General features: G+C 39.9%; 5 protein-coding genes and 1 non-coding gene across 12 annotated transcripts; 3 read left to right on the top strand and 3 right to left on the bottom strand.

Moving 5' to 3' along the window:
* The first annotated feature begins 1,497 nt into the window (after positions 1-1,497).
* Positions 1,498-6,420, top strand: LOC131314264 (shewanella-like protein phosphatase 1). 2 transcript variants are annotated; one of them, XM_058342790.1, is made up of 11 exons: positions 1,500-1,886; positions 2,825-2,925; positions 3,079-3,192; positions 3,449-3,658; positions 4,022-4,079; positions 4,192-4,332; positions 4,451-4,626; positions 5,010-5,098; positions 5,248-5,317; positions 5,624-5,717; positions 6,069-6,420. In XM_058342790.1, the coding sequence occupies exons 1-10, from the start codon at positions 1,700-1,702 to the stop codon at positions 5,708-5,710; spliced, it is 1,233 nt and encodes a 410-aa protein (XP_058198773.1). In that variant the 5' UTR covers positions 1,500-1,699; the 3' UTR covers positions 5,711-5,717; positions 6,069-6,420. The 2 variants fall into 2 exon arrangements, with proteins under 2 accessions (XP_058198774.1, XP_058198773.1); XM_058342791.1 differs by lacking the exon at positions 4,022-4,079 and having other exon boundaries at positions 1,498-1,886; positions 4,197-4,332.
* Positions 6,421-7,598: 1,178 nt separating this feature from the next.
* On the bottom strand, positions 7,599-9,759 carry LOC131313825 (uncharacterized). The gene is made up of 3 exons (XM_058342327.1): positions 9,729-9,759; positions 9,168-9,646; positions 7,599-7,841 (listed from the first exon to the last, which is right to left on the bottom strand). The coding sequence occupies exons 1-3, from the start codon at positions 9,757-9,759 to the stop codon at positions 7,707-7,709; spliced, it is 645 nt and encodes a 214-aa protein (XP_058198310.1). The 3' UTR covers positions 7,599-7,706.
* Positions 9,760-10,575: 816 nt separating this feature from the next.
* Positions 10,576-15,265, top strand: LOC131314266 (uncharacterized). The gene is made up of 10 exons (XM_058342792.1): positions 10,576-11,095; positions 11,799-11,884; positions 12,025-12,091; positions 12,898-13,040; positions 13,282-13,330; positions 13,438-13,575; positions 13,674-13,754; positions 14,215-14,391; positions 14,467-14,553; positions 14,898-15,265. Exons 1-10 carry the CDS (start codon positions 10,760-10,762, stop codon positions 14,958-14,960), a joined length of 1,227 nt encoding a protein of 408 aa, XP_058198775.1. The 5' UTR covers positions 10,576-10,759; the 3' UTR covers positions 14,961-15,265.
* A 668-nt stretch (positions 15,266-15,933) lies between these two features.
* TRNAG-GCC (transfer RNA glycine (anticodon GCC)) lies at positions 15,934-16,004 on the bottom strand. The gene has a single exon. It is a non-coding gene; the product is annotated as a tRNA-Gly (tRNA).
* Positions 16,005-16,099: 95 nt separating this feature from the next.
* Positions 16,100-20,048, top strand: LOC131314268 (probable protein phosphatase 2C 1). 6 transcript variants are annotated; one of them, XM_058342794.1, is made up of 11 exons: positions 16,101-16,286; positions 16,689-16,755; positions 17,111-17,190; positions 17,599-17,680; positions 17,868-17,938; positions 18,078-18,157; positions 18,265-18,362; positions 19,270-19,393; positions 19,474-19,556; positions 19,645-19,693; positions 19,770-20,048. In XM_058342794.1, the coding sequence occupies exons 1-11, from the start codon at positions 16,168-16,170 to the stop codon at positions 19,820-19,822; spliced, it is 906 nt and encodes a 301-aa protein (XP_058198777.1). In that variant the 5' UTR covers positions 16,101-16,167; the 3' UTR covers positions 19,823-20,048. The 6 variants fall into 6 exon arrangements, 5 of the variants coding, with proteins under 5 accessions (XP_058198779.1, XP_058198777.1, XP_058198780.1 ...); XR_009196332.1 differs by having other exon boundaries at positions 16,102-16,286; positions 19,479-19,556; positions 19,770-19,792; XM_058342796.1 differs by lacking the exon at positions 17,111-17,190 and having other exon boundaries at positions 16,100-16,286; positions 16,694-16,755.
* A 205-nt stretch (positions 20,049-20,253) lies between these two features.
* Positions 20,254-24,894, bottom strand: LOC131314267 (uncharacterized). Its single transcript, XM_058342793.1, has 2 exons — positions 23,783-24,894; positions 20,254-20,897 (listed from the first exon to the last, which is right to left on the bottom strand). The coding sequence occupies exons 1-2, from the start codon at positions 24,557-24,559 to the stop codon at positions 20,682-20,684; spliced, it is 993 nt and encodes a 330-aa protein (XP_058198776.1). The 5' UTR covers positions 24,560-24,894; the 3' UTR covers positions 20,254-20,681.
* Between the last annotated feature and the right edge of the window lie 225 nt (positions 24,895-25,119).

Raw genomic sequence — 25,119 nt, forward strand, 5'->3', positions numbered from 1 at the left:
TTTTTGCATCTCAATGAGATCTATTAAATAAGATTCATACTGCTAAAAAAATTATTTACGTAAATACATTATTTTTGAACTTGAAATTGACTTATTAAAAAATAAGTACTTATAATGAGTTCTGAAACAGGGTTAGCCTGAGGGGTGCGTAATTAAGCTAGCCTGAGCTAGCCCGGAATACCCCCTACGTTATAAAAAAAAGAAAGAAAAAAAGAGTTGGTTGTTCATCAAATAACGTCCGATGCATAAGGACTTCGCTGCAAAGCAACTTGTGATGCTTGTGATCGAAGGGGCGAAGCTAGCGTCGGCTCCGGCAAAGCCACATCGGCACATGACCCAAGGGGCGTTCACGTGTCACTCCACGACGGTGGCCGCAACTGCATTTACTGCGTATCACCAGTCTCTCTGCAAACACTCCAATGGCCAACTTGGCCGGCCCTTTTTGTTCTTGATGAAAATTGGCCTTCCAGAGGGCCTTTACTGTGTCTGTACTAGCTCGCCGCCACAGTCCATTGTCCACATTCATACGTTCTTACGTTATTCTTGCATGCATTCCCACGCCGTGAGAGGCTCAGAAAGTTACAAGTATAAATAGTTCATTAATCCACAAGACTCCGGAAAATGGCATTTGGAGAGTGAAATGAAGGGGTATGGAGAGGGAAAAGTAATCTAAGAGGAAAGTTTCAGACGCACCAAGCGTGGCATTATTCACTTATGACTTAGTAGTGCCACGCTGTGTGCGTCTAAAATGCTCGCTCTTAGTTATACCAACAGTACTTTTGAAAACAACGTGCAAGGTATTTCAAGGAGAGGAATTGAAGCTTTGGTGAGGATCGAAACAAATGGTTATCAAAGGTGAGCAATTTGTGTTCAGTCCATAGTTTTGAACAGCATCTAATTTTGTCTGTCATGATGTGTTAATTTGATTTTATGTGATTTAAATATTCAAAAACTTTTTGAACAATCCGCTTTCGAAAGATTTGTTTTAGCCAAAACTTCAATGAAATATATAGTAGCTATAGTAATTTCTCGAAACAGACCGATTTAATCTTCAATTAGACTAATACATCAATATTGGATAATCACATATATACACACACAACTAACAATTCTTTTACAAAAATTATATTATTTTTATGTCCTCGTTTTGCAGACCGGACAAACATTATGGGACGGGGGAAGTACAAGTTTTGTTTGGCTGTACCATAATTCACCAAAACTTGGGAGGAAGTTGGTATACACTTTATTTGGACAAGTATTAGTGTTCATGGCAAAGTTTCTCAATTTGATAGAATAATTTGTAGTTTTTTTGAAACTAAATCGAAATGTCCGTAAGCTAATTCTAAAAAGTCTGAATTATTTTTCTTAATAAGACTTTAAATACTAGTAGTATAGTAGGATTAGTATAATCTTCACCAACACTTAAAATAATTGGGATGCATATGAATGTGTGACTCTACATGTAATAGGATAATAAATCCACGTTGCCCCCTTGAATTGCACCCATTTGCCAATGGAAAAAACCTCGAAAGAATATGCCAAATCCGTGGCCGAGATAAAGCCCTCTCTCTCTCTCTCTCTCTCTCTCTCTCCACTCGCAAGAAATTTACGAACGAGGAGAGAAAGAGAGGAGGTAGAGAACTAGAGATGATGATGAATTGACGATCTCTGGCTGTGGCTGTGAGGATTTTGCAATCAGATGGCTTCGTTGTCTCTGAACTCATTTCCTCTTCAGCCCCCTTCCCAGCCTCGTAAACTCGCCGACTCTTCCTGCTCTTCTTCTTTGACTCCGTTCAACGGCGGAGCTGCCGGCGGCTTGAAGCCGATTGTTGTTTGTGGAAACCCTCCCACTTTCGTCTCCGCCCCTGGCCGCCGTATCGTAGCCGGTTCGTTCCTTTTCCCCCGCTAAAAAGTTCATATGTTTGCCTTTTAATTTGGTTTGAATTGATTGAATTGCCAAAAAAAAATTATTTCTACTTCTTTCTCTTTATTTTTCCATTCTTTCCTCTGTCTTGTTGTATTTTTCCTTAAAATTGGATTCTTATTTCCTAAACAGTTATTATGTACTTATGTAGCTGCTGTGGTGCTAATTGTCTATAGTTAACTTGGGCTCTGTTTATTTCAAATGCTTTCTCTCTCTTTTTTGCTGTTTTTTGTTGTTGAATGCCTTGTTTAGATAGTAGAAACTAGAAAGTTTATTGTGATACAAACCTTTATCTTAATTTGGATTGGAAAACACGCACTTGGTGCATAGGGGTAAGGTAGAACCGTAGGACCCATATGATTGAATTGGAAAGGGGAACACTTTCCTCAAAATTTTCATTTAGAAGGAAGGTGTAGCATCCCAATCCTAAAAGAGAGAGAGAGAGAGAGAGAGAGAGAGAGAGAGAGAGAAGCAAGGGATCACTGGTCCTTATTTTGGTGAGCAGTAGCTTGTTTCAGTGACGATTCCCGTTGAACCAAATTTTCTGCTAGCTTTCTGTGGGTGTCTTGAGTTTTGACTTAGAGTACACTGTCCATGCGCATTGCTCATATTTATTTTCTTGGTAGAGAATTTCAATTTGGTATTGATGTCTGGCTACGGCAACGTGTTTGAATGAGAGCATTAAACTATGCGAATTCCAATTTGATTTTTCTAATTCCTAGAAATGTGTAGTTTCCTTGCAAGAAAACAGGGTGGCAGATAGCACACTTCTAATAGCTGATGTCTCCATTTATCCAAACACATGGGATAACCTGATATCTTTATTTGCGGATAACTTGATTTTTTTCCCTTTGTATTTTGGTTTGCCATAATGTGCTCTCTTATGTGTTGAATGTTTAGTTGGGGATCTGCATGGAGATCTTGCCAAGGCAAGATGTGCACTTGAGATTGCTGGTGTCCTGAGTTCTGATGGACGAGATATGTGGACTGGTGGAGAGACGGTATTAGTTACTAGTACAAAATTGAATTTGTGCAGATATGCGTTGTTCCTTTTTGAAAGCTTTGCAGTTCCCATTAAATTAATACAGTTGTAAATTGTAATGCTCAAGATGATTCCGATTTTGTATTAACAGCTAAGTGTCTTTGTCTTTTAGGTATTGATTCAGCTTGGAGACATACTTGATCGAGGTGGAGATGAAATAGCTATACTATCCTTATTGCGGTCATTGGATATCCAGGCAAAAGCCAAAGGTGGTGCTGTTTTTCAGGTTTGTGCATCCAGAAATTCAGATATTTTGCAACTGTTGAACAAATATGTTTCTGAAATCAACCTCATATGCCGCTCTCTTTTTTTATTACTGATTAAGGTTATCTGAACACTGACAACATAATTGTCTATATATCAGTCTGTCCAGCTTTGTAGATTATTTATTCCATTCAGAAATCATTTCTAAAACTTCTGACTCTAATTCATGGGATTTCACTTGAAATTCTTAGTAATGTTGTACTGCTTGATGATTTTAGGTGAATGGAAACCATGAGACCATGAATGTAAGTGCGGATTTTCGATATGTTGATTTAAGGGGATTTGACGAGTGTCTGGACTTCTTGGAGTACTTGAATGATTGCAAAAATAACTGGGAAGAAGCATTTGTTACTTGGGTTGGTGTGTCTGAGAGGTTGAAAGATTTCAAAATGTCCCAACAGTATTGGGATCCTTGGAATCTAGTGAAGGTAATATTTAGCAAAATATACTGATATTGTTATTTTCTATTAGAAGATTCTACTGCTTGTTTTAGGGCTGCTGTGCTATTGGTTCTGCAATGATAATTATATCACCTTCTGCCGACTTTGGCTGGTTTACCTTATACTAAATGTGCACCAATGGTTGAGTAAGCAAAGGCACAACCTCAAAGCTTACTACTTTTCAGTGAAAAATTGGAATTAGCCTATTAGGAGCATGTGCTTAAGCAATAGAAGGATTATGAAATGTTAAGGAAGCCAGCAATCTTCTTATTCACATTTTAGACTATGTAATACAGTAAGTATCAACCTAGCAGTTTGGATGCTCCTTATTGACATGAATTTCTTTAACAGCCAGCAAAACCAACAAATACCAAGAAAGACATGTTGCCTTTTCAGCAGAAAGATTTAGGTTTTATTACTTTCAGAAACAGTCATTCCATCAATTTATAGAGAAAACGGTTAGATTACTCTTTCAAGTTTTTATTTCATGATTATCATCTGATAAACTCATCCCAAATTAGGACAGCGGCAACAAGGGGTCATTGCCAGATCAACCTTACTAAGACCGGGGGGTCCACTGGCTTGCGAGCTGGCGCGGCATGCTGTTGTTCTTAAAGTTGATGATTGGGTGTTCTGTCATGGGGGCCTTCTCCCTCACCATGGTAAATACTGTAGTACCATCTGGATGTCCTACTCTTTTCTAATTGCAACTTATGCCCACGTAAACAAGAATTTTTCTTCACTTTCAAATTCCTGATGGTTTTATTTATGCTTGTGCAGTTGCCTATGGCCTAGAGAGGATGAATTGGGAAGTATCTAAGTGGATGAGAGGTCTCAGAGAGAGTGATGATAGTCCGCAAATCCCTTTCATAGCCACTAGCGGATATGACAGTGTTGTTTGGAACCGTTTATACTCGAGAGATGTTTCTGATCTGGACGGACATCAGATTGATCAGGCAAGCTTAGTTTGATAAATCCAATTGCCTTTATTTTGTTGTTGCTGCGATAAAACATTTGAAGTGTGGGTAAATCAACTTGGCTGGAAAATGACAAAGCTGTTAGAGAAACTGGAGTTGCATTTTCAACAATTTTCAGCACCTTTGTTGGGTTGGCTAAATGTGTCAGAATGCTGTGCTTGAAAGTTGGCTAAATTATTATTTTGAACTATCAGGTAACTTCAATAGTTTTGGAATGGTGTACTGTCGTCTTATCATGGTTTTTTCATTTTGTTGTTTTGCTCATTTATAATTTTTATGTTATGAAACCAAGTGCGGTCTTTTAATTGCTTTGGTACTTAAAACTAACTTTATTTTGGGTTTTTCATTTTTCTGCTTTCCAGATTCAATCTATTCTTGAAGAGACACTACAAGCAGTAGGTGCTAAGGCCATGGTAGTGGGGCATACTCCTCAAAGTACAGGAGTCAATAGGTATGGGCCTTTTATTTAGAGCTACTGATATTCTTGGCTTCTTAGATTCGATGTCTGCAACTACTTATTAAATTAGTGAAATATCCAAAATCCAAGCTTTGAATTGAAGACTTGCTTTGATCTCTTGGGTGTTGGTTTTGTTTCCGCAGTGCATATGGTTGTAGCATATGGCGCATTGATGTTGGCATGTCTAGTGGAGTTCTTGATTCACAACCAGAGGTAAACTGTTTTTGATGGTGAAGCTATTAACATTTTCTATTTCGTTCGACTTTTCTTCGACCCCTTTAGGACATCTTCCACTTGGATACAAATGGAAATGGTAGAAATTCGTTTTTCATATCAACCAATTTTTTGGGTCAAAACTCTAAATGCTATATCAACTAAATGGAACGGTTTTGTTCCTTCGTACATCCAAATGTTATTCACAGCTTATCTTTGTCTCCCTGTATGGTTCATTTGAATGTTAATTCGTTGGAATTAGCTCCCGAGTTATAGAGATTTGAAGGTTTTATGTTCGACCACCAGGTTTTAGAAATAAGAGACAGCCAAGCAAGGGCGATAAAGAGCAAAAGGGATACGTTTAGAGAACTTCAGATTGTTGATTACACATAGAGACAAGGTAAGGCATATACGAAGTCTCCTCCTCCATTATTTGTTTTATTGGCATTATTGCATCTCATAGTCAAACAAAGGGTTGATACTGAATTGATACTGCTCTTTCTCTCATGGGAACTTGCTTCTCTGTGTTTGCATGTAACCAATAATTGGAAATGGTGGTGCCTAAATCACCATGCTTTACGTTATCTTTGTTTTTCATGTCCAGTGGGGGCTTTCAATGGATAAAACCGAGTTATTTTTGAAGTTTCAAATGTTCAAAAAGATTCCTTTTTTCACCCTCGAGCCCCCATGGACTTATGTGACTTTGGACGTGATGCAAGTTCATCTACCTCTTTTGTTGATGTGTTCATAGGAAGACAACAGATGGTACTACTCAACGCACACTAGATACTATGGTACACTACTTGTGTATATCTCACTTTGTATACAAAAAATGAAGAGTTATATAAGGATGACCACCTGTCTCGGCCATTTGAACTATATAGCAGCGAGAGGGCAAAGCGGGAGTGTTTATCAAAGTCCAGAAAGCAGCAAGGCCCAGTCGGTCCTGTGTTTCTTGTGCCGACTCTCATGTGCTATTGTTTCTTTTCAAGTCCAGTATACAAATGTTGTACTAATGTAGTAGGACATGTTGAAATGCAAAGAGACCAACAAGCAATGTTGTTTTCGAAAGACATTAATAATATGCGGTACTTTTAAATTCACTTGTGGCTTTTTTAGGGCAAGTTTTAGTTCCGGTTATCTGTCATGGTTCACAAAGTTTCAAACCCAACAAATTTCCAGCATTACTAGTTTGTCTGATGCTTCTGGTTTTGTCTTTCGGAAAAGCGATAGTACATGTGCACGAGGTTTTGTAGTTCTTAATTATGAGGTCTTGCGAATTGCGATCTCACGTCTGCTATATTGTTTCTACTTCACTGTATTTATAGATCTAGGATTTGTGGAGGAAAGTACGAATGGAAACAGAAGAAAAAGGGGACAAGGCAATAGTAGGTAGGAGTTTGTATTTCTGTGTTGGATTACAAAGTTGAAATCTGTAATTATTGTTGGAATTCATCCATTGTTAAAGTTATTAAGTTAATGAACGGTTCGGATCTTCAATGTGGGACCGACTTTCCCACACGTTGTCGGTACATTGTATGTATGATTCCCGTCGGTACCTATAGTGGGGCTCGATTTTTAATTACCCATGCGAAAACGAAGGGGATTGATCATGTACAACAAGTTCTATTTTGCTTTCTTTTGGTAAGTTTTAAGATACAATCATAAAATCTGTGTTTTTTTTAATTTGGGCACTTGTTCACAAATTTTTTTAAAAAAAATTGGAAACATCCCATTACAAAGAAAGAGAGGGCCAGCAATTAGTTAAACTGCAGATTAAAAAAAAAATACTAGTTAAATTTATTATTGTTTTGTTCCCGTTGTAGAAACTTTTTATGCCCAATTCAAAAGTTTGAGTTCTGGATTTTATTTCCTTAACAATATAAATCAAAAAATCAATTTTAGAGGAGCCTTTTTATTCTCGTTTTGTTGTTTTCAATGAGTAGACGATAATACCATCTGCTCTCAAGAGGGAGTATTAGAAATTTAGAATGTTGAGAGAGATGACATATCGCTGCCGTTCAAAAGTGTTTTGAACGGTCCAGATTTTAATAAAATTTTTCTCCGAAGTTAATTGTGACCGGTCATAATTGAAAATGAATCTCAGCCATTGATTGCGTGAATGAACGGCTGAAATTGCACCGCTCCGTAAACACTCTGTTCATGAAGCGGCTGTGAAAAAATCTATCTCATTTTACAATCCAAAAACTGAACCCTATTACCACTGTAGCTGTAACGCCCCAAAAATTCGGAGACATTAAAAATAATAATGAAAAGATTATTTCCACAAAAGAAATTCAAAGATTTACTGCGTCACCATCTCAAAAGCAAATGTCATTATATCACAACCGTTTTGAATAAATCAACATATTACAATTTTCAAATAAACTTAGAAGCTTCCAAAATAAAATCGACTTAAATTAATCAGAGTGACTATGCGCACGGAAACCAAGGTTTTCAGCTTCTTCCTCGATAGGATTGAACTCTTCCGAATCGTACGACACTTTTGTTCCATCTTTGGTACCTGGCGTTCGAGTTACCAGGGCAACATAGTACCATGAGCGATGACGCTCAATAGCCAAAACCCACCCGAACCCATAACTTACAAGCAGCAAGAAAATATAATTGAAGTGCATTGACATAACATAAAGAGAGAACAATTAATCATTTTATTACTATTCTTCAACCTAAGTGAAATCTCGGATCTTATCCACAGATCCGTTCCTACCCATAACCTCTGGCACAAACACTGGTGTGGTCCGACTCCCCTTTTCCAGATCCGGATGAAAGATACCTAAGTTATATACCTAGGTATCCCATCCGCAACCATAAGTTCGGATAAAACTTCACCGGCAACGCTCAAGCGCCGTCTAGCCCGGGTTGAACTTCACCGGCAACGCTCAAGCGCCGTCTAGCCCGGGTTGTGACGCAAGCACAATGCCACCCTTATGTCCCGTCCCAACATCCGAGAGCCGATCACCACCATGCCGTACCCAGGGTTCGTAAATCCATACTTTCAACAAATCACCACCCATCATTCATCACTAATACAACACCACGGGTTCCAAACCAGGATTGCCCGGAATCCAAAATCACATCCTCTCACATTATCCATTAAACCTACTTTCACGTCTAATATGTTAAATCCGTACATCGCAACCAACCCCGGGAACCTATTTGTCCAATCTATCAGTACAATAACATTTCACAAATTCAACATTATCATGATACAGGCTAACATGCTAATAATGTTCAATCGAGCGATAAAATTTATTTCGCTATAGAATTAATCATGCCACAGAAATAATCTAGCGATACAACTAACAATGCCAAAAAGAATAATCATGTGATGCCACAACAATGCCATAAAATAATCATGCGATACAACTAATATTGCCATAAAAATAATCATGCGATAAAATTTATCTTGCGAGAAAAATAATTTAAGCGGTTCCTTTATTTTCTCTTTTCTTTATCAAAACTAAAGTCTACATTTCTTCTTAATCGTCGTGGAGTATTGTCGGTACTAAAATAATTCAGGATCACAATAAAAACTAGGATTTAACCAAAACTAGTTAACTTGGGGTTTATAGTATTAGCTTTTAAGACTCAAGGGTTGGATTTATAAGCTAATAAACTTGAGGGACCAAACTGTAATTAATCTAAAACAATTTTTATATAACAAAAACAGTAGCCATGGTCAACGGAGGCAGCGGCCAGGGATTTCGGAAAATCCAGCGGTTTCGGCCGGGTTACGATCAGCGGCGTCGGGTTCGATTATTTTCATACCAAAACACGAAACAATCAATACGGAACATAGAATATATTTAGGGAGGTGAGTTCGGACTACCTCTCGTCCGGCGGAACGGGTTTTGGAGAGATTTTGGCGATGGTGGCGGAGCTCAGTCGGATGGTGATGTTGAGCACGGCAGGAGGTGATGGTGTCTGGCGGAAATGCAAGAGGTTCGGGGAACGGAGCTACAGCGGTGAGGTAAGCTTCGGGTGGTACCAGGTGGTGCTGACTGGTGGCGCTCGGCCGTGAGGAGGTGGGCCGCGGTGGTGATGGTGACCCGGCTGGTGGTGGTGGTTCGGGTGCTCCGAAGGTGGTGGTGGTGTCCGATTGGGAGGAGAATGGAAGAGGTGGTGATGGCTGGTTCTTCTTCTTCTTCTCTCTCTCTCTCTCTCTCTCTGTCTCTCTGCCGAAGGTTGTTGGAAATACAGAAAAGAAGAATGGGAAAGGGAGGTATAAGAGTGGGTTGCATAGGGTAATGTCCCCTGGGCAAAAATGAGCTGTCGCATTGAGAGTAAATGGAGGAGAAATTTGTGGGACTTATTGTACCCCCTCAATCTGCCGAATTAAAAGAAATGGGAAAGGTTGGATTGCAAGAAAATGATCCGGTGCAACGCATACATGCACCAAGAAAATTACTCACCGGACACATGCGCACACAACAGATTACAGAATAAAATTTGGTGTGACGACATAAATAATTTTTCACATTAAGTAAACTAACGAGCAAAAATAATATTTTTGTTTTGAAAATTATTATTATTTATTAAAAAATACCGGGTCTTTACAGTAGCTGTAATCGAACAAAGATCGAGCTAGACTAGTTTGAAGAAACCGAGCTTCAGCCGAGTTGATTTTAATGTATTTGAGCTTTGGCTCTTTCGAAACTAAATTTAACTCCTGCTCGTTTGGTGTCAAGGTGTTTTTTTTTTTTTTGATCAGACTTGGTGTCAAGGTGTTTGAGGTCAATTCGTTTGGTGTCAATGTGTTTGAGATCAATTCGTTTTAGTATTTTACGAACGAGTCTGCATAAACGAACCGAATTTTGATAAACAAGTCGAGTCATAATAAATCAAGGTTAAATTTTAAACAATAATTCTAACACCAAACTCAATTACACACCAAATACACACTCATACTCACATTAAGAATGGGTCCCACACACACTGGGTGTATAGTGTGTGCGGGCTCCACCCTTAATGTGAGTATGAGTGTGTATTTAAGTGTGTATTTGAGTGTTGGTAGTAAAATGATTGAATTTTAAAACATAAAGTCAAGCTCGGTTCATTTACTAACGTTTCAACTTGAGTCTCGAGCTGGTTGCGAACCACTCAGCGAATCATTTGCACTTTACAACCCTACATAAGCACAGGCGGATACAAAAGCTTGAATACAAAAGCATCCCTCAAAAACCCTAAAACAACTAATATTACCTTTAAGTCACGTACGCGCAGACAGATACAAAAGCGTGAACACAAAAACGCCTCTCAAAAACCCTAAAACAAATAATATTTATAAGTACAAAAATTGAAAGTGCGAGAGCATAGCGATGATAGAGACTTGAGAGTGCCAGGTATGATTTTCAAGCCTTCCCAACGTCTTCCTTGACGTCCCCTTCACAGCCTTGAGAACTCCGCTGCCAACTTAAGTGCATGCTCTCCTCCACCATTTCCTCTCTCGCTCGATTCAATCGCCATTCCTCTTCTCACTCTCGATTCCCTTCCTCCAATTCGATCTCAGCTGCAATGGCTTCTTCGCTCTTATCCCCTTCGATTTCCGTCCAGAATCTCGCCTTCAACTCCTCAGAGCCCTTCCGAAGCTCTTCGTGTTTCGCGGGGTCCAACCATGGGATTCGGAGCTTCGGACCTAGGTATTCGAACAAGTCTAGGGTTTTTGCGAGCGTCTCGGTTGGATCGCCAGCTGTGGCCGTTGATGACGCATTTTTTAAGGATTACAAGCCCAATTATGCTTTCCTGTTTCCTGGTCAGGTGAGCTTAAGCTTCTTCCCATGCTGAATTGTGAATTACGTGGCAATTTTTTTTCCCCCGGATGCATTGACGCTTGGCCTGTGGATATGGAATTGGAATCTAGTTATTCGCTGTTCAGTTTGAACTTTGACGACACTCTGTGATTGAAGGTGTGCCCAATATGTGCTTCCAATTTTCAAAAGTTCTCTACTCATGTCTCCATTTGTTTGTTGGTTCCTTTGGCACTTTTGCTGTCCAGAAAAAATTATCCCAGTTCAAACGTAATGGGGAAAAGTTGATGAGTTTATCTTTTGCCCTTACCTTTTGAAATTAACTACTGGTACGAGAAAAAACTATGATGGTGTGATTACAAGACTTGATGGGGAAAAAGAGAAAATCAAAATATGACAAGTGCAACAAGGATGTTTCCTTAATGAGTTGGAATCCCAAAGGAGCCAACAAATGGGGACGGAGGGGATAACATTTTGCCACCATCTTGGAAAATACTCCAACGTATTTCTTCTTGTGATGCTGAATAGTCTTGCAGTACACAAGTTACGTAACAATTTTGCTTTCTGCGCCCCCCACCCCCCCAAACAGACTAGAGTTTAATTTGCATTTCTTGATTGCTGTAATTTTGGGTTTGTATGTTTTGCATAACATTTGACGATGCCACTAATTCAATTTGGATTATGCCCAATCCATTGTGCTTTCTACATTGCAGGGTGCACAAGCCGTTGGAATGGGTCAGGAAGCCCAAAACGTGCCTGCTGCAGCAACCTTATATAAGAAAGCAAATGAAATTCTTGGGTTGGTTTAATAAATAGTACTATCTGTTCTCCTCGATGCCTTGTATTACACATTTTAATCTGGGTTGGAACAATGCCAACCATGTGTTCAGCTAGGAAAGTAAGCGATTAGTGATGGAATCTAATGTGTGTTGTTTGAAGGTTTGACCTCTTGGATGTGTGCATAAATGGACCGAAAGAAAAGCTAGATTCAACTGTCTTAAGCCAGGTATTCTGTAGTTTACTTTTTCTGGTTTGTTTGCGATTTGCTAAAATGACGGCCCAGGACGTGTTTTGATAATTAATACCCGCCAAGGACAAGCTAAGAACATTTGTCAATACTGAAAATGTCCTTGTCGGGTATTAATTATCAAAACACGTCCTTGGCCGTCATTTTCCCTTGCGATTTTTCAGTTTTGCCTCATTTTCAATACTTGTCTATTGCTGTTTACCTGTCAACAACTTCGGGGTGGATCTCCCTCCCGCAGTAGATCAGTCGTGGAAGTATCACAATTGGATTGAGGAGTGGCTTTATAAGGCATTTGTTTTTATTTATTTCTGGCCCATTAGAACTTGTTATATGATATTTTTTGTTTTTTATGAGATAAATTACACTTAAATTTGTATTGTATAAAGAAAAAGATTTTTATGAGATATTTTTCTGTATTTCTATAAATGATATAAAAATTTGTAAATATATGTAATTATTCAGCGGATCCGCGCACCTGTATCCAAATTGGGATACATCTCTCCGAATTCTCTATTTTCAGCTTTGAGGTGTCCGACCCTTAGATACCACACCCGATTCACGTAGCCGTGTACGTGTAACATAGTATATGGCTCTGTCATAGTATCACCAATACCGTTAGGTTTCCTGGTACCTCAATTTAAAACCCTGATCTATGAGGTATCCCACCAAATAGATGCAACGTGTCTCTGCGTCTGTGTTTCTCCAGCAAGAAAGTGGATTCAAAGTTAGGTCACACATCAAATGCAATGATCGTAAAGTAGTACTTGATTCTGCATGTTTTGCAGCCAGCTATCTATGTCACGAGCCTTGCTGCTGTTGAGTTACTTCGTGCTCGTGATGGGGGTCAGCAGATAATTGATTCTGTTGATGTCACATGCGGTCTAAGCTTGGGAGAATATACTGCTCTTGCATTTGCTGGAGCTTTCAGGTGAGTCATGCTATTTAGTATCATTGTTTTTAGTTGGATCATCTTTCCATTTAGGTGTTTTGGATAGCTGGAGCCATCCCCTTAAACATTATACATTGCTGGTTGAGCCAAAATTAAGATTAATCAGCGTGGAGTCCTGAAGGGATGAGATTTTGCTTTGTTTTCTTTCTTGTTCATCTAATATTCTAGTTCCTCTTGTATGTCTTTTATCCCAATGCCCTTATTAAACTATTTTTGCTAGCTTTGAGGATGGTCTCAAGCTGGTCAAACTAAGGGGTGAAGCCATGCAGGTACCTTATCCATTATTGGCTTATACTTGTGCTAATTGTATTATGTATTGGCATCCATGGAGAAGAGATCCTATGATGCCATCTTCTTTCTTGCTGCTTCCTTCCAGGAAGCTGCGGATGCTGCTAAAAGTGCCATGGTCAGTGTTATAGGACTTGACTCGGATAAAGTCCAGCTGTTATGTGACGCAGCCAACGAAGAAGTTGATGAAGCCGATAAAGTTCAGATTGCAAATTTTCTTTGCACTGTAAGAGTCTTCCAAATCTAAATTATTCGACATTCATGCTTGGAATTTCTTTTTTCTATCATAATTTGACTTGACGTGGATTTTACCCGATTTGGTAGGGGAATTATGCAGTCTCGGGAGGTGTAAAAGGAGTTGAAGCAGTTGAAGCAAAGGCAAAGTCATTTAAAGCTCGAATGACGGTATTTTTCTGCTTAAGTTTCAAATATCAACTCTTCCCATGCTTCTATCAAGTGATGCATTCAGCTCAAAAGATTTCACTACAGTTTAGTAAAATTATAGTGGTTGAATGCAGCTATGACATGTGTACAGAATCGGTTTGGTTTGTTGTTTCAGTTCAATGCCTTCCTTGGCTGTATGAACTTGTTTGGTGAGTGTATTCATTATAGAGAGAGATTAATAAGCAGTTTTTTTTTTTTTTTTTAAATTTTATGTGGAAGAGCCAGAAGTGTTGGTTTTTAGTTTGTTGTTTTTGACCCTTGGTCTTGTGTATGGGGTATATGGTGCCTAACTGCCTACCAACTTGGCTACCACCCCACTTGCAAGCAGTTGGGTTGTTTCTCTAAAATCTTCAAACCTCTCGTCTGCATAAATTTCATCTGTATATTCACTCTCCTATTACATCCCCTCTTGCGCTTTCAGGTGCGCTTGGCTGTAGCTGGGGCTTTCCACACTAGTTTCATGGAACCAGCTGTGTCAAGATTGGAAGCTGCACTGGTGGCAACAGAAATCAGAGCTCCAAGAATACCAGTTATATCTAACGTTGATGCACAACCTCATGCAGACCCAGACACCATCAAGAAGATATTAGCACGGCAGGTAGGAAAACCTGACTGTGTTGTCTGATCATCTGATCTAGGCATTTTGATTCACCTAATTATGTTAAAATAACAGGTAACATCTCCAGTTCAGTGGGAAACTACAGTGAAGACTCTTCTCACAAGAGGGCTGAAGAAGAGCTATGAATTAGGTCCTGGAAAGGTAAAGTTTGATTGTTTTCATTTTGTTTTTCATAAATTTGTTTGGCAAACTGTTCTGCCAAACTGCTTTGGGGAAGTTTTTCTAAAAACAACCCACTTTTTATACAGCACAGGAATCGTTTTGGACCAAATCTGTTTTTGTACGCAAAATAGGAACGATATGACAACATTTGTGTTTTGAAACTTTTGGTTATTTTCCTTTTCAAAACAACTGGACACGAAAAGAGGAAGCAAGAATCATTCCTTTTCTCTTTGTGGTTTGAATCTGAAATGCTCAGCTACTTGTTTCAAGTCTTCCTAGCCTAAATCTCTGAGCCTTACAGTCCCGCTGGATCATATATACAGGTTATAGCTGGCATTGTCAAGAGAATGGACAAGAAGGCAGAAATAGAGAATATTGGTGCTTGAGGGAGTTACCACGTGACCACGTTTTCTCAATGAATACCGTCTTAATAACTATGCGAATGTGTTGTAGCATCTCGGTTGATAGGCAGAAAGGTACCAGTTCAAGCAAAACCAAGAAGACATTTGGGCCTTAGGGCTTGAGCTTTTGAGTGGTAAAAATCATTGGGATTTTGTTCTGTCTCTGCTGGATACTCGAGTTTTAATTTCATTTTGTATCGTGTAAGTGTGTCTCTCGATCTACATCAATGTAACGTTTGGCAGTTATAGCCACTTCAATCATTTATGGTCAACGTTTTTACATTGCTGCATCAGTGATATACTAATGTTTGGTTTGAAACGTGGATATGTGAAAGGAAAACAAAATTAAGTGAAAGTAATCACATGGTATTTTTTGGTCTGGAAAATGAGGAGATTTGATAACTAACAAAAATTCCACATCCGATCTGCATAACCATTTGGCTACGGATTAGTTAGTCTTCAGCTGGGTCGCGGTCAGATTTTGATTTTGCTTGATCAGGACATCTTCCTCCTCGTCGCTGCTGCCGGTGGAGATTGGCTGATAACTTGTGGGCGCTATCTGCAGTGCATCACACACATCCTCGTAGCACAAATCAACAAACGGACGTCAAATATAAAGAACTGCCAAACATCAGTTTATACTTTCTATGATCCATCCGAGTGAAAATAGAGTTGCCTTCGGTTAAATCGTCTGCAGAGTCGGATATGGTGTTCATAGTATAAGACCAGGGAAAAAAAGATTTGAGGGTACAGCCTAGAATATTCTTGCTTGATGACTAAGGCTACAAATAAACCAAGCAGCTCATGAGCTCGGCTTGTTAAAGCTCAAGCTCAAAGTTTTTGGCTCGTTTAATAAACAAGACGATCTTGAGCTCGACAAAGCTCCGATCGTTTGCAGCCCTAGAGCTTCTCAACAACCGAATTGCAGACACAGAGAAAAAGCAAAAAAAGACGGTCATGCACCAGCCGGGAATCGAACCCGGGTCTGTACCGTGGCAGGGTACTATTCTACCACTAGACCACTGGTGCTGCTTGATTTAGGAAGCAAAATAATTTTTTATTTATAGCTAAGTAATAATTGTTGCGCGAACGTGGCACGATTCGCACGCACCAATTCACGAAACCCAAATCCAATAAACGGACAGCACCATCCCGGCAGGGCATAGCAACGGTCGCTGAAGCGAAGCGGGAAATGGCAGTTCCCATTATCAGGCCTTGTTCCATTTCTCTCTCACACAGATTATTCAGTCAATGGCCGAAGAAGAGGAATTGGGTTTCTTGTTGTGCTCCATCGGAATCAACTCCTGCTCGGTATGCAAACCCAATCTTCTCCTTCAATTTCTCCCACAAATTTGAAAGAATTTAAGTGTGTGTTTAGTTTCGTTATTGGTTATTTGGCTTTCAACACATGAAGTAGTTGAGAAATCGGGCGAACCGATTAGAATACGACGCGCAAGCCGCGAAGAACAATCAAGAAAAGAAGTAGAGAGCTCAAGACACGTATTTTTACGTAGTTCTAGTGGAGTCCACACCAGTTTCCACCATGGTCGAACCCGAATAGTCAGCGAAGCTCAGATTAGACCGGCTTCACAAACCCAACAGTCTTATGGGCTTTATCTTTGCTCTGAAGTGGTTAAGATATTATTCATGTCATACCTTGTGAGATTGTACAAGAAATTAAAGTAGAATTTGAATTATCTGTTGTGGTCGTAGGTCAGAAGTACAGAGGTCAGAGGTGTCATTTTGTATTGGAACTCACCTCATTCCACACCCTAAAAAGGTATTCCCCTTTACCCATGTTTTACATTAGTCTCCAAGATTTTTAGTTCACTAAGATTGCCTTCTTTTTTTCACTCAAAGAAAATGTCAAAGAAATGAATAGAAAATTTTGTGGAGATCTCTTTGAACTGCTATATGTATCGTTCTTTAACAAAGGTGTAACATCTATCGGAATGTGTATTCCAAAATGTAAATGGGCTGGTGTTAGCATTTCCTGATAACACAATTTGTAAGCCATATCATGCCTATGGTTGAAGTCACGTAGAATTTATTACTCGCAGTAAGCTGGGAACTAGTTTTTTGCGATTGTTAAATACAAGCACATTCTTAAGCCATTTTTTCCACCTTTTCTTAAGGTTGACAAAGGTGGGGAGGATGCATTCTTCGTGAGCAGCTATAATGGGGGAGTTATTGCTGTTGCCGATGGTGTATCTGGGTACAGATCTTCATTCTTTAGAGTGTTTTGTTGGTTACTATCTATGAATGAGGGATAAGACATGATATAACAACGAGTATTCCCAAAGTATAGAACACAAAGGCCAAAAGTTTGCATTTCGCAAAATAATCCAACTTTGTTGCAACCAGTCTAAGATTTCTCGTAGGACATCGTGTCATTTGTTCAAAGTAGTCCTGATAGTCTTCATTCTGCTCTATAGCTGATAATATAACAGGGCATAAAAAGTGCTTCCCAAGCTATTGATTGACAAAGAATACCATATTCTAGCTGCTCCTTGTAGGAGTTAGAAGGCTTAGATAACACTTCAAAGAAATCCTTATACAGTGTTGCATGTCTGATAATGGACTAAATTTAAAAAAAAAAACTGACTAAACTAATGGTTGCCAGGTGGGCGGAGCAGAATGTGGACCCTTCATTGTTCTCTCGGGAACTAATGGCTCATGCTTCAGATTTTGTTGGGGATGAAGAGGTATTACTCTATTAGAATATATGGTGTGATAACCTTTCATCATTGCTATGTTGGACTTGAGCAAGTGCAATGTATGATGTCTATCAGCCATGTCTTGGAAAGTTGGAGCAATGGTTATTCACTTTAGAGTTACCTTATGCATGTTTTTGTAGTGTACGCATGTTTTGCTTGTCATAACATTTGACAGGTTAATTATGACCCCCAAATTCTAATGAGGAAAGCTCATGCTGTGACATCTTCAAGAGGTTCAGCTACTGTGTAGGTTTATCTTTTCCTTAGACATGCCCTGCTGATAGTTGTTGACACCCAACACTTGCACGCCATTGGAGATGCACCCTCTGGCAATTTGGGATCCCGCAAACCTTATTTAACTCGGGTTCTTCATCTGACTTTATAGCATTGTTGCCATGCTAGAGAGGAATGGGACTCTGAAGATTGCCAATGTCGGAGATTGTGGACTACGTGTTATTCGGAAAGGTAATACCAAAAGCTTTCCAGTTGTCCAACATTGATCCTTTCATAGTTAATTTTTTTTTTATGATTACTGTGTATTGACATCACTTGATTACTTGATGAGACATTAGGCCAAATAATCTTTTCCACATTCCCACAAGAGCATTATTTTGATTGCCCATACCAGTTGAGCTCAGAGGTGGTTGGCCAAACATACATAGATGCCACGGTATGATGATTCAAACATCTACCATTGTTTTCATATGAGGAATGAGGCTATCGATATTGTTGCTTATCTCAAGTCCTGAAGCATTATAGGGAGAGCCAATTCAGAAGATAACCATTGGTCCCATATAACGTTCTTCGTTCTTGTGAGTGAATATTCCGCTTCGTTCAAGCTTTTGTCAAATATCAAAGTTTGAATGAAGTGGAATAGTCACTCACAAGAACCTCATATGGAACTAATGGGTCTCCCTATAATGCTTCACGATTGAAAATTCGAAATAACTTACATGGCTTTCTTAATTGCCTCTCCATTGTGCGAATATTGTTGGTTTATTTAGCATATTGTCTCTGTGGTAATTCCATTTATCTTGATGGGGAAAATCAAATATTTTCTACCCAAAGATTGAGGTGGATATTTAAGTGTATATGTATCTACACTTGAGCGAGTGTGTGTGTTTTCTCGCGGCTCTCACCTGTTTTGCTGAAAGTAAATTATCCCACGTACTCATATTTGAGCTGTTGAACTCCCAGGTTTAAACAATTCTAATCTAATGTTCTGATGATTATTGCTACTAGAAGAGCAAAACAATATATGGGGCCTGGATACTACGATTTCGAGGGTCATTTATTGATTTCTACAATGCCTGTCAATTTGCTAAGAGATATGCACCAATAGATTAAGATGTTTATACCAACCTGAACATACTGTATATGTTAGTAGGGGAGCATGGTACATGATTTTGTTGGCTAATGCAGAGACAATTAGCTTGCAAGCTTTTTGTTGGACTGAACTGCCCGATGACAGTGTATATTTCATTTGTAATACTGAGAAAAGGTCACTTGGCAATTCTCGCGATTAACGTTATCCTGTGGTCTAGTTTTGACAATCGGCTATTTTCCTTCAATTGCAGATGAGCAGTGTGCAGTTAACAGAGGGAGACATCATTGTGATGGGCTCAGATGGGCTTTTTGACAATATTTTCAACAGTGAAATTATATCTACTGTATCCAAATACAGTGAGGTTGCTGAAGCTGGTAACTAAAATTGCCCAATTCACTTTGCAAATATAAATCTGGTGGTGATTTTCTTAACTGAGATTTGGTTCTCATGCTAGCAAAGGCATTAGCTAGTTTGGCTCACAATCATTCTACGGATTCCAGCTTTGATTCCCCTTATTCCTTGGAGGCCAGAACCAGGGTAAAATCAGTGTTGACATGACCTACATGGCATTCATCTTTTCATGTATTTTAGCAGTGGCGATAATGTGTTTAATTTGCATGTGTAGGGTTATGATGTCCCTTGGTGGAAGAAAATTGCCGGGATTAAGTTGACAGGCATGGTTTACTGAAATCCTTTATGATGTACTTTCCTCTTGATGCATAGGGCTAAAGTGTTTTTCGTCTTGCGCAGGTGGTAAGCTTGATGATATCACAGTGATTGTTGGTCAGGTAGTAAGCGGATGAAACCTCCTACGTCTGCGAGATTGTCTTCCTGTGTCTTACCATTGAAGCTCAAGGATCCTTGGCAGTTTGCAGACTTGGGAGACAGACTGTTCTTTTTTGATGAATTCTTGTTGTATACTGGAATTTTCCTTCACAATTGCATAAATATAAACTATTGCAAAACAATTATCAGAGATCCTGGGTATTTTTCCATTGCGGGTGAAATGGTATGAAATATTGGGAAGAAGGGTAGTTGTGAACCATTTAGACCATCCCCCGAGGAGGTGCCATCCATTTCTTCCAATTAAACATACAACAACCTCAAATTTAATGAATGAATAGAGAATTAAATACCATGGCGTTGAAATTCTTGAATGATTGTTGTATCAGAATGTTTTTACCGCAAAATAATGACTTCAGGTAGTCCGCAAAATAATCTAACAACTCACGCATCGTAGAAGACAATAAATTTAACGAAGAAACCCCAATAAGAACTCATTAAGTACATGTATAGTCGTCACTTGGGAAAAAAAAGAAGATTATTCGACAGAGAAAACCCTACCTCATCGTATAACTCAAAATATGGGGTTCTGCCCAAGGATCTCCTGAAACAATGGTTCCTCGCAAAGGTATAAAAATACCTTGAACTTATTCCAAGTGATAACAACCTCTACAATACAAACAATAAATACTCGATCCGACCACAAATTTGTCTGCTGACACCAGTTACACAAACTGGGGTCGAGCCTGAAAGAGTTGTTCATCTGCCAAGTCCTCGGTTTCTGGACTATAAGGCTATAAGAACTTCTCTTTGTCAGCAATAGAGAGTGACCCTAAAACTGTAAGGCAAAAATAAAAATCCAGAATTCTTCGTAATCATTCAGGTGACATTCTCATTGTGGCTACTATCGTTTAGTTCCTGGAAGAAGGTTTTTGAAGCCTCGTAGGTAGACCAGCAAATTGCAGCTGCAGGAGCATGGAAGAGCATCCTTGGCATCCATCCCCTCATTAGCCCTCTGTATCCATCTTTTTCAACAATAGTTCGAAAAACATCCTTAATCGAACCATTTACAAATCTGTCACATCCACAAACACCCTGCACAGCCAATGATTTCACAAGTTCAAAAAATTGTTGCATGACAGTACCAGTATTGCATGATAACTTGTGTCCAAAATTAGTCACAGGACACTACTGGTGCCAAAAATGTCCAAAAATGGTTAAACATGTGTAGGTTGATGGGCAGTTGAGGACAGAGAGATTGTATTACATGATCACATATTGCCTATTGGAAACAAGAAAAAAATAAAGGAGCGCAAATATTTTGGTTTCTTCTTTGTATATATAAAAAGACTATGTGGTCCTTCACTTAGCCTGTGTCAACATAGAACATTTGCAGAATTAGACAATAATTTCCAGAAATGAGTACAATTTTACTTAGTTTCGTAACATGAAAGATGACATGGGAATCTCATACGTACAATCGTTCAGCCTTGTAGAATCAAGTTGACAGTTATATTAGTGTCCCACATTGTGTTAGTTTTAGGTTACGATACCAAGATCCAGTCAATATATGCCAACAAATATGTCAAGTGGCTTTAGGAGAGTAGGGTCCCTCCTTATATGCTCCATCCATTCACAGAGGGTTTCCGTATCCGTCTGAGGAGAATGAGAATCGGGAGGTTCAGCCTTATGCTGATGAAAAACTTAGAATCCCTTTGTCCACAAGCTAGTTAAATACACGTGCAACCGATCCATCTGCACGACAGTGCTCATCTACCGCTGTCAGTCTTTACCTTTTCTTTTCTTTTTTGAAAAGGTAAGTCCATATTCTGAGGACGTGAACTGAAATGTGGGACCATGAATCTTCTTTTAGGTCAAATTGAAAATTTTGGTCAGCCATTTATTGATATTGTAAGTCTAGAATGTTTTTGGCCATGGATGAAACTTATCTTTAACTTGGGGGTTCTAGTTCGAACAAAATTATAAGGATAGCAACCTACAATATTGAAGTGACTCTTCTGTTGTTTCTCTTCAGTGAGTTCAGTTTACAAGGATTTTAAATATTGGTTGTGAGTTGTGACATTTAGCTCAAACCCTGGAGGGTGAGACTTTTCTTTGTTCCCTTCTGAATAGTTAAATCCAAATGCTCTTAGATAGCTGCAATCTAGAGTTCACAATACCATGGTCTCTGAAAATCAAGCAACCAATGCACTTTTTGGCAACCAAGCAAATAACAACTCTTAAACATTAGGAATAAAGAGAACAAAATAAAAATCCAGGAACCTACTCTTTTTCCCTTTTCTTGAAACATACAAAAACAACCTTTCTTAAGCCTAAACCGACACCACCACTTAAGCTTGCCCCACTTTTTTTTAAATCTCTCAGTCCAACACTCCAACTGCCATGGGAAATCGAAAATCTATTACTTACACAAGTGCTTCAACTTATAGAAGTGTTTTGTAAAGGCAATCTATGTTACATGGACTCGAATGTGGGTAGCAGATGCGGATGTATCTAAGGGTCAGACAGGCGTCAAACCTAAGAATTGAAAATGCATAATATGGTTCCAAATTAATTTGGACACGGGTATAGAGGCACACAAAACAACTACTTCAGTTATATATTATTCCGTCAAAATATGAGCTAAGAAGTTCACCAAGAACTGTTTTTGTTCAAAATTTGTTGAACAAAAAAGTTGCATAAACCAATCAAGGCCCCAATCCCCAAACTCTTCAATGAGTTGTCAACCCATTAGCCCTTATTAGACTTTCTTTATTTGACTCCAGCCCAACAATTATTCATGAAAATACTTAATGCATACCGTAACTGCTTAAGCCACACCCACACCTATGTAGCGGATCCATGTAACATAGTTGGCAAACAAGCCACAATAACTACCTTAGGGAGGGACGTTAGCACGCTAGGTATCAACCAAGCCAAAGCCAATAAAAGCCTGGGGAAAAACATTTGTGGATACGTGTTGACCAATGGCATTTAAGCCAGATTTTAAACTATTCATGTGGCATTGTATTTCCGTTATGACCCTCCTCAAGCATTAGCTACATCGAAGAAAAAACATATGGAATCTTGCAGACTGGCATTTGGCAGCAAATATTGAAGATTAAGCAGTTTACAAGGCAGAGGCAGTTGTGTGGCCTAGTTGTAGTCTACAATTCACGCCACACCCATCATTATGTGGCATAAATGGGTAGGTGCAAGCAAGCTCTAGCAGTTGGTTGAAATTCTAACTAGCAAAGGCCGACCACCGACTGGTGCACATATCCTTAACGTAGTTAAGGCATCGACTGCAAGGCGTTCAAAAAATGGCATTGCCAAGGTTCATATTACAAAGCTTGCAGATTTTAGAGCCTTTGGGAACACTGTACTCCTTGTGTTGTCGACTAGAAGTAATTGATGGTTATGAAGTGTCCTCACCTTTCAATGTTCAGAGTTGGGTTCTCTATGCGCCTGTTCTCGCAAGTTTAAGAGCTTGTTTGTAGAGTTAGTTCCATCACAGGGTAAAGCCCCCAGTAAATATAAACATTTTAACCTTGACAACTAATAAGTATGTGCCCACGCAAGAGATCAAATACGTGCATTAGCTGATCAGCATAAACTCGTATGTTTATGCACTCCTAGTATATTGTTGTACAGACATCATCATATGATCCGTGCGCATACTTATGCATGTCTATGCATACGATAGAGCTTGAGTAAACTCAAACATGTATTGGGACTTAACTAACAAAAATTAAAACCGGGTTACATGTAATAGAACATAATCAATTGATTGGAGGACACAAAGCTTAAGTAGGAATTGGAAACATAAGCCATTCCACCAAACTTTGTGCACAACAAACAATCATAACCTTAAACCATATCGCACACCAAGACTATATTGCACACCTAGACTGCATAATTTAGTCTATGTAGTGGCTAGCAACATCTACAATTCACCAATCGAAAAACAAGTTCTTTACCTGACATTGAAGCTGAGTCTTCACCACATCAAGCGGCGTCGTGACAGCCGCTGCCAACGCCCCGGCCGCAGCCCCGGCCGTGGCATGAACCACCAACCGCTCGTCGCTCACGCTGTCCGGCGAAACCTCCATCAACCCTCTCTTCACCGCCTCGTACGTCGCAAAATGGACCGCGGTAAACGGCGCGTTCATCAATACCGTGGTCCTATAAGAAGCGTAAAAAGCCCCAACCCCTTCTTCCCTCACCACTCTCCTGACGCAATCCGCCAGCCCCTTGTACGGCCCGCTCCCCAGCTGCAGCCTCTGCTTCACCACGTCCATCGGCGTGAACACGGCGTCGCTCGCCACCGTGGCGAACACCCCCGCGGCCGCGTGGGCCGCGGGGTTGTTAGGGTTCCCCTTGGAAAACGACTTCTTGCAGACCTCGTATACGGAGAAGTAGACGGCGTGGGCCGGGCCGGCGCCGAGGCCCATGGCGGAGATGCCGCGGTAGAGGCCCGACGGGCCTTCGGTTTTAAGGATGGAGGTGAGGGCCTGGCGGAGGCCCACGGACTTGATGGGGCAGGCGCCTAGAGCTTGCATGTGGGTCTTGATGGTGTCGACGGGGAACATGGCAACGTGTTCGACGGTGCCGGCGATGGAGCCGGCGACCATGAACTGCCAGAAGTGGAGGCCGTCGTGGGAGGGCGATACGGTGATTTCGGGGTGGAAATCGGGAGGCTGTGGGATCGGTAGGAGGTCGGGGTTTCGGAATTTGGGAGTGGCGTCGGAGGCCATGGGTGTGAGGGGTTTGAGATTTGGGAATTAGGGTTTGAGATTCGGGAATTAGGGTTTTGAGAGGGTGCTTGTGCTTGTAGATGGGTTGTTTCCATACAAGGTTTTACCAGTAGCTTTCTAGGGGAGGGGCATGAGGATTGATGTGTTTTCCATAGTAGTAGTAATCTAGTTTGACCCGAAAGAAAGAAGGGATGGAAACAAATGTAGCTTGATGGAAGGGGAAAGAATCTTCAAGATAGTAGGAGAGAGAGTAGATTTGTCTCTCTTGCAAAGGAAAAGAAAAGAGGGTTAGGGTTCCACGTTTTGAGGAGCTTGGTGTAAGAACAATGCTACTTGCCTACTTGCACATATGTTTTTCAAATATATCTTGCACATACATTTTTGTGGGGTCCATATTGAGATCTTACAAAATTATTCGAACCGTTTATTTTTTTTAAATATTTTTTGAAAGGTTTCTGTAAAAAATCAGTTCCAACGGATATCGATAAGGACTTTTTTAGAATTCGTAGGGCAAAACAGAATGATTTGTCTTACAATTTCTGAGAAAGCCCTTACTGATA

This window comes from Rhododendron vialii, chromosome 13a (genome assembly GCF_030253575.1).
Source record: "Rhododendron vialii isolate Sample 1 chromosome 13a, ASM3025357v1".
In the NCBI taxonomy this organism is placed as follows: domain Eukaryota; kingdom Viridiplantae; phylum Streptophyta; class Magnoliopsida; order Ericales; family Ericaceae; genus Rhododendron; species Rhododendron vialii.

Coding starts and splice junctions, on each gene's coding strand:
- LOC131314264 (XM_058342790.1), top strand. CDS start 1,700: ATGGCTTCGTTGTCTCTGAACTCATTTCCTCTTCAGCCCCCTTCCCAG. Junction 1,887..2,824: donor TGGCCGCCGTATCGTAGCCG/GTTCGTTCCTTT, acceptor TTGAATGTTTAG/TTGGGGATCTGCATGGAGAT. Junction 3,193..3,448: donor AAGGTGGTGCTGTTTTTCAG/GTTTGTGCATCC, acceptor TGATGATTTTAG/GTGAATGGAAACCATGAGAC.
- LOC131313825 (XM_058342327.1), bottom strand. CDS start 9,759: ATGTGTCCGGTGAGTAATTTTCTTGGTGCAT. Junction 9,647..9,728: donor GAGTAATTTTCTTGGTGCAT/GTATGCGTTGCA, acceptor GGGTACAATAAG/TCCCACAAATTTCTCCTCCA. Junction 7,842..9,167: donor CCCGTTCCGCCGGACGAGAG/GTAGTCCGAACT, acceptor CTCGAACGCCAG/GTACCAAAGATGGAACAAAA.
- LOC131314266 (XM_058342792.1), top strand. CDS start 10,760: ATGCTCTCCTCCACCATTTCCTCTCTCGCTCGATTCAATCGCCATTCC. Junction 11,096..11,798: donor CTTTCCTGTTTCCTGGTCAG/GTGAGCTTAAGC, acceptor TCTACATTGCAG/GGTGCACAAGCCGTTGGAAT. Junction 13,755..14,214: donor CATTTAAAGCTCGAATGACG/GTATTTTTCTGC, acceptor TTGCGCTTTCAG/GTGCGCTTGGCTGTAGCTGG.
- LOC131314268 (XM_058342794.1), top strand. CDS start 16,168: ATGGCAGTTCCCATTATCAGGCCTTGTTCCATTTCTCTCTCACACAGA. Junction 17,939..18,077: donor TCAAGAGGTTCAGCTACTGT/GTAGGTTTATCT, acceptor CTGACTTTATAG/CATTGTTGCCATGCTAGAGA. Junction 18,363..19,269: donor AAACATACATAGATGCCACG/GTATGATGATTC, acceptor CTTCAATTGCAG/ATGAGCAGTGTGCAGTTAAC.
- LOC131314267 (XM_058342793.1), bottom strand. CDS start 24,559: ATGGCCTCCGACGCCACTCCCAAATTCCGAAACCCCGACCTCCTACCG. Junction 20,898..23,782: donor AGACTCAGCTTCAATGTCAG/GTAAAGAACTTG, acceptor TTGGCTGTGCAG/GGTGTTTGTGGATGTGACAG.